Source organism: Cryptomeria japonica, chromosome 9 (assembly GCF_030272615.1).
Source record: "Cryptomeria japonica chromosome 9, Sugi_1.0, whole genome shotgun sequence".
Classification (NCBI taxonomy): domain Eukaryota; kingdom Viridiplantae; phylum Streptophyta; class Pinopsida; order Cupressales; family Cupressaceae; genus Cryptomeria; species Cryptomeria japonica.
Genome location: NC_081413.1, coordinates 418,666,796 through 418,677,938, shown reverse-complemented (window position 1 = coordinate 418,677,938; position 11,143 = coordinate 418,666,796). Strand labels below are relative to the sequence as shown.

The 11,143-nt window shown below is 36.2% G+C and overlaps 1 protein-coding gene across 2 annotated transcripts; it reads left to right on the top strand.

The window, feature by feature from the left end:
• Positions 1 to 759: 759 nt before the first annotated feature.
• On the top strand, positions 760 to 9,450 carry LOC131073396 (phytosulfokine receptor 1). Of its 2 annotated transcripts, none has more exons than XM_058009843.2 (2): positions 760 to 2,295; positions 8,885 to 9,450. In XM_058009843.2, the coding sequence occupies exon 1, from the start codon at positions 987 to 989 to the stop codon at positions 2,292 to 2,294; it is 1,308 nt and encodes a 435-aa protein (XP_057865826.1). In that variant the 5' UTR covers positions 760 to 986; the 3' UTR covers position 2,295; positions 8,885 to 9,450. The 2 variants fall into 2 exon arrangements, with proteins under 2 accessions (XP_057865826.1, XP_057865816.1); XM_058009833.2 differs by lacking the exon at positions 8,885 to 9,450 and adding an exon at positions 4,223 to 4,620 and having other exon boundaries at positions 762 to 2,295.
• The last annotated feature ends 1,693 nt before the right edge of the window (positions 9,451 to 11,143 follow it).

Here is an 11,143-nt window from a genome sequence, read left to right as displayed (position 1 = left end):
AGATCTAGGTTCTTTTTTGTGCTTTATTTCCAAATTTGGCCTACTATGTTAACTCTTTGTATTCTATTTTTATTTCTAAAACCATCATTTCTCTATCATTAAACCTAAGATCAAACATATATTCATCTCAACTCCATTACAACCCCCAAAAGGAACATAGATCCCAAGTTTTCAACTTTCCTATTAGGACTATAGTTGAAACTATTTATGTTCCCAATAGTCATGTGTGGACAATTGAGATCTTAGTTTGCATCCATAGGCTAGGACCCCATTTCCACACATATCACAACCATCATCAAACTTAGAAAAAGCTAGATTTTCTCTTAAAGAAATTGTAGATTATCTCTTAAGATAAAGTTAATTTTTTAAAGATAAGATATTGTTGTCACAATCCAACATATCACATGTATGTAAAGTTTTCCAAGTTTTCATGAATTACAAGAATAAAAAGAAAACCTGAAAATTATACTTAATGTGAAAATTTTATTGAACAACAAATACTATTTATTTAAATCTAAATTTATTTCAAACTATTTTTCTAATAATTTCAATTTTAAATTTATGTTATAAATTGTTTAATCATGATTCACAAAGATCTCACTAAACATGAAGTCTTATTAATTTTAAAAACCTCCCACTTAAAACTTAGATAAAAGAATAAAATAAAGATTATATCCCAAACAATTTTGTTGAAATAAATGCACCTCTAATCTCTATTTCTAAACTATAACAAAAACGAAACATTTCCTGGACATTTCCTAGAGATGCATAAAATAAAATTAGACCTGCATGGGACCAGGCTGTAAGGAAATAGATGGAGTGAAAACTTTCGACAGCGCTTTGTGGAGGAAACGTAGTGGAAACACAAGTTGAAGCCAGAGCCGGTCCACGCTCCCCTATTCGACCTCCACGCTTCTTGGTCAAACTTTGAACCCCCAAACTATGATCTTTATTAACTTATCACCAGTCCTCCTCACCAAGTAGCCATGGCGGCCATTGCAAAGATGGTCTTGTTCTTCTCTGTAATTGTATTCAGCGCTGCAAAATATGTTGTGGGTGCAGAACCAGGAACAGGACCAGGGCCATTTCTTCCGGGCACGACAGATTTGGTGTTGGGCGTACACAGAAATCGTTATTTGCTGCAAAGCCCACAAATTGGCCACCCCCCTAACGATGATGACGATGGAAAGAAAAAAAGTAAGAGCAGAACTGTGCTTCTTACGGGTGCTGCGGGGGTTGGAGGATTCTTGGCTGTGGGGCTTTTACTACTACTCCTCATCTGGCCCAAGAAATTGTATGAGCACTGGAAGAAGAGGAAGAGCGAGCTGATCAGGGCAGAGCAAAGGGTGGTTGTGACACACACCAAAGAAGAAAGCGTCACTTTTGATCCTAAACTTTTACCAATGAATATGACTGATTTGGCCACTGCAACGAATGATTTTGATAAAAACAGGGTTATTGGGGATGGAGGCTTTGGATTGGTTTACAAGGCGTTTTTGCCAAATGGGATTGTGGTGGCTGTGAAGAAGCTGAGCATGGATGCATGCCAGGGGGTTCGAGAATTCCAGGCTGAAATGGACACTCTTGGAAGAATCCGGCACCCGAATCTGGTTGAGATTTTGGGGTACTGCATATCGGGGCAAGAGAGGTTGTTGATTTATAAGTTTATGGAGAATGGAAGCCTGGATGAATGGCTACACGAAAGGGAAGATGCTGGGAAGGTTTTGGATTGGAGGAAGAGGATTAAAATTATCAGAGGGGTAGCTGCCGGGCTTTCGTTCTTGCACAATGATTGTAATCCCCATGTTATTCATAGGGATATCAAGGGAAGTAACATTTTGCTGGACAAAGATTTTGAGGCCCGGATTACTGATTTTGGGCTAGCTAGGCATATGAATCCTCAAAAGAGCCATATTTCAACACAAGCTGCAGGAACACTGGGTTATATGCCCCCTGAATATGCAGGCGGGAATATTGCTACCGCACAGGCCGATGTTTACAGCTTTGGGATGGTGATGATGGAGATTGCCACGGGGAGGAGACCTAATCTCCATATTATGGACACCAACAAGAGAACTCTACGGAATTGGGTGCATGGACTGGTGAAAGAAGAAAAGTACATGGATTTGTTGGACCCTTCTCTCAAAAATACATTCATTGCTCACCAACATTCTGAGGGGGAATTGGTTTTGTTCTTCGAAATTGCATGCGAGTGCACATCTTATGAAGTCCAACAGAGGCCTGCAATTCGGGATGTTGTTACTAGACTTGCAGCTATTGTTTCCCAGACCTGAGGTAAGAATGGTTCTGCTTTCATTTATACTAGTTTCCCAATTACAAACAATCATAGTTACACAACACTTCATTAGTCAAATATTGGAGGCAGATGACTCTGTCCTTGCACTGTTCTTCACACAAGATCACTCATATTTGAAGGAATAACCGGCAAACGTGGAACTTCCCTTAACCTGCCGCTATCTATTTCCAACAAAACAGGAAACTAACCTCAGTTATTGAAGAAGACAGTTTCATGAATTAATGGATAGCTGAAACCAGAGAAAGGAAATCTGCGTGCATCAAAAAATTGAAAGCCTACTGAATCAGAGGAAACGATAGAATAATGAGCAAGTCCAAAGTTTTATTTCAGGATATATCCAGAAGTACAAAATAATCAATCTCCAATATTCCATTTTCTTTCTCCTGCTACATGCTAATACAGAGAGAGTTCCTTGTCTTAAAAAAATGCAGCGAAGCCTTATTATACTCAAAGAAATCCCCAAAATCTATGTATCCAAGTACCATAAAACTAAAATTGCTTTAGGTGTCTTCCCTAAGAAGAAAACATTGCTATCAATGGAACAAAATCATTACACTCAACTAAGCAACGGTCCATCCCCTCACTTTGTCTCTGCAAAATAAGGAGATTGTGAGATGCTTGGTTTCTCAATGATCTTGCATCACATTAGCAAGTTAACATCTGCTCAAACCCTGTTGAATCAAACCATAAAAACTAGCAAGCCAATGCTAAGTAGGCCTCTTTCCTTTTTCCTACCCCACCTCCCCGACGCCCTGTTTTGGCCTTTAGATCAGTTTTAGCTTCCTGCAATCAAATTTCCTTGAAAAGTGAAAATTTCTTTATCTGGAAAACTGTTTTAAGACTTGAAACAGATATTTTCGCTTGTCATGATTAACTATATTATGATAAATGAAAGTTGGATTATTGATGTGACAAATCATACAGTGATTAGTTTTATGTATCTTCTTACACTCTTTGTGTTTCCATTAGCATGGTTGCCTCCAATTTGTATGTCTAGATGATGAGTTTCTGATGGTTGGACTTTTGTGTAATATGTTTTCCTTTTAATGTAAAACCTGGAAATATTATACTTTTGTTGATTTCTCTGTTTTCAACAAATCAAGAGTTAATTTTAGACTTGTTGGTTTGCCAAACTTTTGTTCTGCCCAATAGCTTCCGTCATTATCTGTCACTATCTCTTACCTTATTGTTCTGTAGTCCTTATTAGTCATCTCAAACTCTTCTGTACTACATTGCATTGGAAGTGCATTTCCAGAAATTGGCTGCTAGCTACGAGGGCTTGCTGGGAATCCCATTCTTGGACTAGGAAGCCTTGGACACCTTACAGACATCTAGGCTTGCTACGAATCCTGTTCTTGGACTTAGGAAGGAAACCTTAGATGCTTTACAGGCATATGGTGTTTGGTTATTGGGAATGTGAGTTGCTTTCCCATTTCTACTGCATTCATAGTCTATTTCAATTCAATCAGCTTTCCCAGTAAAAAAATATTCATTAAACTCTTGTGCATGCAACATTCACCATACAGATCTCTGAAATCTCAAGGCTGAGAAAATGGATTTTTGTGACTTGAGGCAGGATTGCAATTTTAGGTATTGGAATTGAAAGTCATAATACTCTTTTAAGAGAGGAAAACCTCTTAGGGAAGCTTTTAAATAGTTTCCTAACAATCTAATATTGGCTAGTCAATAAGTATGAATGCAAATTGCAATACTGATAGTATCTTTGTAAGCCTAAAGTTCACCTCATGAGTGAGACAATCAGTAGAGCCACTGGTAGCTCGTATTTAGAGAACAAGAGTAAAATTTGCTTTGTTTAGAAAACCCAAATTGTTTTCCAAGAATGTTAATAAAACCCTTAACCTTTAAAGCTTCAGCATTGACTGAAATTTATTGTATGATACACAGGCACACAACTGCACAAGCAAGGTTGACAACGAAGGTATCAAAACAGCACAGGTCGGTACAAAGGTTGGCCATAGCATTATCTATTTGTAACAAATTCTAGAATGTGGGCGGCTGCTTCTAATAATGTATTATAAGCAATGGAAGGTCATCCCTGCTGCAAGAGACGATGGTTTTTGGAATTTGTAACAGTGCAATCTCTGACTCTCTACAATGTTTGGTTCATTTTAAATAGCTATGTCATTTTTTTGTTCTCAAGGATACTGGCAGATGGGTATTGGACCTAATATATGATATGTTTTCTACAAGTGTTGTTCTGGGTAAGTTTTTGTGTAAGATCTGTAAATTAAGGGATGTTGATGTTTCAAATAAATAGAGATAGCAGTGGTGGATCATATGAATCCAGGATTTGCATCTTGATTGATCTGGCGTATTGTCGGTATTTGTTCTTACCTTAACTCCCACTTTTGAAGCATGATTTGTATTCTGCAGAATAACAATTGAATTCTAATAGAAGATCTGGGTTTTAAGAAAAAAGTCATTGAACCTTAATCAAGAAAGGACTCGTAATTTTTTTTTTTGACATGATTCAGTATTACTAATTGGTCATGAGAAGCAACAAGAGGATAATCCTCAAAAGCATAGACAATGGAGGAGAAATTGGAGAGGCAGGTTACATTCGGAACGATTAAGCCCATGAAATGATCACAATGTAGTTTTCCAGAGCCATCCAAAACAAATAGTGATGTTTAACATAATCGCAAGCTTTGGTTTGCGTAGAACTCATCTTTAACATAATTGCAAATCTGGGTCGAAAGATATGTAAGTCAACGTTTCGCTATTTCTTGTGATCACAAGGTCATCAGCTTAGCTGATCAAGATGACAATCTCTCCATTTGCTGCTTTGATGTTCAAGTAGTAATTTAAAAGGCCTAATTGAAAGCCATGCATGTGAGGGTGGTCATTGATTGTGATGTACCACACGAGGTGCTCATTGATTTTGATGTATTGCAGATGAGGTGCTTGATTTATCCTTTATAGTCAATTGACACCTTTATAGTGATTTTATCAATGGACACACTTTATGTTAGGAGTTTTTCTCAATTCACGAAGATAACAATTGAAAAAATTGGATTCATTTGTTAGTTTTTTTTTTCACCAAAAGCTAATACAATTAAATTCAAAAGCTTTTATTGTTAGATTTTGTTTTTGCCTTCAACTTCGAATCTTTTGAATTGTTTCATGTGCACTTCCTCATAGATATCTCGCTTTAGAAGACCTATTTTGACAACCATTTAATGGGCGCACCATTCAAATTGCGTCATAGGTGAGAGCATTAGGTTTGATAGTTTCCATTTTTGTTGGTGTAGAGCTCTCATTTTAGTCAATTCCTTCTTTTCATCATAACCTTGTGCGACCAAATGAGCTTTGTGTTTGTTAATGGTCTCATCTACTTTGTATTTTTGAAATGTCTATTTGCATATGATGGGTTTCTTCTCTACCAATAGATCAACAAGCTCCCAAGTATGATCATGTGTAGGTGCATAATATTCTACTTATATTGCTTCAATCCCATTCTTACAACTCAAAGGTTTTGTTGATAGAACTTGGTTTTTAGGAATGAACTACTATACACATTAATGTCAAACTTATCTCTGAGGATGCCTTTTTTACTATTATGTCTTTTCTTGGAATATTCAAGTTGATTGCCATACTCTTGTTGAGGTTTCAATTGGTTATGTTTTCATTTTGAGATCGATATTTCATGAAGAATCAACAATATCCACATTTTCTTCCTTGAAGTTGGCTATGAAATCATTTTTTCCTTTTTGCTGTTCATCTTTTCTAGGAATAATTGTCAATGACTTTATATGTGACTTTTGTTAGTAAGAAACTTGAGAGATGTAGACTGAAGTTTTGTATCTTAAGGATTTGTAGTGTTGGAGTCTTCTACCCTGAAAGTAGTCCTATTGAAATATGAAAGCACAAGGCACACCAAACACATGAAAACAACATTCACGTAAAAAAACATAATTAGGGAAAAACCACAGTGAGAGTCACACTCACAATATGAAAAGTTGATTACAATGTTTTAGGCTCGAGGCCAAGGAGCTCACAACACCTTATAGGACTTGCAATGCTAATGTGTACAACCTTAAGGCAAGATACAAAGAACTTGCAGTATTAAGATCCATTGTCTCAAGGTAACATACAAATGATTGCACAAACTACCAAAAGGTATACACCACCTTCTAGTAGGTGCAGAAAATTAGTGAATTGAAATGAACAAGATCTCTTGATCATGAAATTGTCCTTGAACCTTTGTGTCAAGTGACCAATATCATGGCAAACACATCTGACAACAAACATTGTCATATAGAAGAGATCATCATCAAAGCTCTTCACAAACTATCATTCACACCAAATTTGCTTCTATATCATTCACATCATTCATTCCTCAACTCATTCAACCACACATCTATATATACAAGACAATTCATTAAAACCCTAGTTGAGAGTCAACCATAAACAACATAAACAATATTACATAAATTTGGCCACCTGAACAAATAATATCAAATGTGGTCCACTCCAGGAGATATAGGGGACCCAAACACATCACAACACATTCTTCCAAGTTGACTTCAATGAACTGCACACGCTTATACATTCTCTAAAGTCAACATTAATTGAAGCATGTAGATAACCAATAAAACACATTACCCGGTCCTCCAATGTGAAATACTCAATGCGGATCTACACACGCCATGATTAGACCCATATCAACATCCAAACTCAGCCTCCAATGTATATCCAGACCAAAGAGTATGATTCAAATAAGATACCACCTCAATCAATCGCAAACTAATATAATTGAGAGCACTAAACTCATAACAACATATGTTTCTATTTTGATTAAAGCAACACCTAAAAATTGAATTGGAACACTACATAGACCAAATGAACATGTCTTCCAAGTTGCAATACTTGAAACCATATATCAAAGAACTGCCAAGGATTCTTCGAACTAGTTGTGACAAACAAGTCATTGTCATAAACAACAACCACCAACTCTACCATCCGAGTAACAAAGGACTTGGAAACTTGATAGTACTGTATGTGGTGAAAATGGAATGATAAACCATTGCAATACCAATAAAGATCCAACCACATAAAAATCCTAGTTCTACAAGGAAAAATCCACCATACACCAATAAAGAACCTAAAACATGTAAAACATCAACAAAATAAAAAGATTATACCATTCACATGCTTAGTAGGGTTTGATTTCCATTGTTTCCTATCTCCATTGATCTTGTTTGATATAGTTGCTCTCAAATTTTGTATTGTGTATAAGAGCTCAACAAAGAATGGATTGTGTAGATGTTTGATTGCATATGACGTCATTAGGGTTGATAAGGATGAAAGGATCCTGTTATATAAAAGTTGCCTTAAATGGAGGGATATGATTAAGAGGCGAAATAATAAATGGTTCCTAGGATTAAAGGCTAGGTAGAAGAAATACTAAAATATTAGAGGGGTGGTTAAATAAAATCAAGAGATAAATGACAAGCATAATGGAAGGAAAAAGCTAATGAATTATTTAAATAAATAAAAATCAATTTGATTAATAGAAGAGGTGGGACCAAAATATTTATTTAATTTAAAGAAGTGATAATTTAAATAAGTAAAAATAAATATTTAAATGGGGAAAGGCTGGAAGGAGATAAATGAATTAATTGATTAGATAAATATTTATTTAATTCATAGAAGGCTTAGGATAAAATAATTAAGCTAGGACAATTTTATGTGTCTATATTTTGCCCCTCTTTGAGACAATGCAATTTGTCACATTGGTTCAAAGAAGATAAGATTAACTAATACAACATTTGCTCCAATATGAGTGGTATGCCCCTTCAAGAGATTGGGTGAAAATTGTTCGAAAAATCACTAACAATCTCTCGAAAGAAAGGCTAGAAGGGATAAGGATAAGGCAATAGGGCCAAACAAATGAAAACTAGACTCAAAAGGGATCAACGAAATTGCATTTGTATTAAACAATGGCCCGTATGTGTGTCAAAACATATATATGTCAAGCAAAAGTGTATATATGAAATCTTTGCACGCATAAGAAGTTCTCATAATGTGCATATGTCAGGCAAACAAAAAATAGGGCAAAAATAAGCAGTAATGTGATAAACATATGTTGTAGATTGGATAAATTGTCGAGATGATAAGCTCAGACAGGTGCCCCAACGAAGATAAGGTTAAGGCAAGAATTAGGGACAAAGTGATAAATATGTGCAACCAGTTGGATAAATTGTTGAAATAATAAACTTAGACATGTGCCCTGGGTAAGGATAGGATTAAGTGCAATGTGATAAACATACACTAAAATCAATAGAGCCATGTGATGCACATAAACACTATTAAGATAAAGCCTAATAAGTAGCACCATGTGATAGACATAAGTACTACTAGGATAAACCTAACTATGCAATGCCATGTGATAAACATATAAGCACCATAAACATAGGATAGACAAGCAACACCATGTGATAAACATAAACACTACTGGATAAGATAGGATAACAACACCATGTAATAAACGTAAGTACTACTAGGACTGATAGAGTTAATGCATTTTGCTTGGTATGATTGCAGGAGTACTTGGCTCCATTAGAGTCTTAGGAGAGATACACTATGACACAGAGGTTGTGGCCAGAGTTGAGCGAGGATGAGCATAGATCGATAGAGGCCAATGGATTACTACACATCATGTTCTTGCTTGAGATCCTGGTGAACATGGACTTGCTAACTGCATTAGGCAAGCGATGGCGCTTGAAGACTTCACATTCCATCTATTGACCGAAGGAGACAAAGGAGGGGAGGGGCTAGGAGGATAGTGAGGGGGAGAGGATGAGGGGTGGGATTATTGAGGGATTGGAGGGAGAGGTGGCCAAACTAAGGTGGCAGCTACAGGAGGCCATGGATGAGAGGGACAGGGCCAGGGGTTGGACCTTCAGTAGCTCAAATTTTGTTGAGGCCCACTGGCTCTAAGGGAGGGAGTTCATCATATCTTCTTGAATCCATTTTTGTATTAGCTGATTTTGTTCGATGATGTGGACACCTTCGGGTGATTTTATAGTCATATGATTTTTGGGCATCAGTGTATCATGACACATTAGTTTTTGATATATATGCGAGATGATCTATTTTGGCGACAATTATATGCTTATGTTATACGATTCTATATGTTTATGATGTCTATTGTGATGATGCATTTTATTTATGATGTTCCTATGATGTGATATAAGATGCATTTTCTTTTCTATTTGCTTATGCTATGTATGATGATGATGTAATGTTCCTATTTATGATGGTTCAATTATTCTATACTATAATGATATATAATGGATGCATATGTGTCCATTATGCTTATATGATGTGCTAACAAGTGGTGTGTGCAAGATGTGATGTTATGATATGATTATGTGCAATTAATTTATTGATATGCAATATGGATGCAAATATGATTTCTATGTAAATGATATGTATGGTGCATACCAACATGTGATGTTGCAGATAGACACTACATGAAATGTAGATGTTTTTGGTCTGTCATTATACTCAGTCATATGATACTGGACTGTAGAGACTTAGAGACTGACGATGGAACACAAAGCAAAAATGACAGATGGAAGGTAGAATATATGGAGGTGAATGAGTTTCCTGTGCTATTATCATCATTGAGCTTATCATGGCAAATGTATTGTGATCATCTAGATATAGGTTCTACTTAGATAGTCATTGTATCATTTGCATAGAGATCAAACAATCGCAAACAAGGAATGCCCCAGTTTACACTAGACCCACAACGTCCTCATATCCTTGGACAAGCCATAATATTATTAAGAGACAATCCACAAACAACAAACAGGTGAACTTATCCCATCCTCGTCTTTCTAGTCAAAGACATCTTGGAGATAAAATCTCTAGTCAGAGACATCGTGGAAAAGCTCAAAGACATGTCACCAAAAAAGAAAATCAAAGACTTGACACCAACATAAACTGAAGTCTTCAAGTCATAACTATATCTTGCCACATATGTTAACATGTTTGATCTGGTCACAATGTTGTCATCTTGATAAAGGATAGAAAATACTAAGAAGTTCTATTATAGTCGAAGTCTACCAAAAGATTGATTTGTTGAAAGCTCATTGTTGCTTGTGTCTCATTTGAATTTGACTTACTCCTTGAAATCGATACTTTATTTCGAAGAAGTGTGAAAAGTTTATTGCGGACCAGCGATGCAAGTGATATTTTATTGCATATTGTGTGTGAAAAGAAGGAAGGAATGAAAAGATGATGCTCCTCAAAACATGTGATATCAAGGTTCCACTTCCATCACTAGGTTTAGGATCTACCCCTAGTTTTATATAGGACTTGATTTATTATGGGTGAATGGAAAGAGTGGCAAAGGTTTATTATGGAATGGTGAACCAATCTTAGGTAGATTAATAACAAACCATGATGGTAATGGACAAGTTTATTATGGAATGATAGGATGCGAGTGTGGGCATAGTGAAAGGGTGAAATTGAATCTCGAAGGAAGGAGGAGCAAAAGTCTCTACACATGGCGTTAGTAACCCGGTTTTCACCATGGTACTTGCCCAGGGAGACACCAAAGTGGTTTTCACCGTTGGATGAATTTATTTCTCTTTACTTTTTCGATTTTTTCAAATTTTTGTGTCACAAGGCGCCTATTTGCCAAGTTTTCACCATAGTGATGATTTTTTATTTTTTTTGTATTTTGTATTTTTTTGTATTTTTTATTAGGATACTTTGAAAAGCTATGTACAAAACCTGCGAATGTGCATGCTATTGATATGATCATCCAATGGTTCTTCCTCTACCTGAACC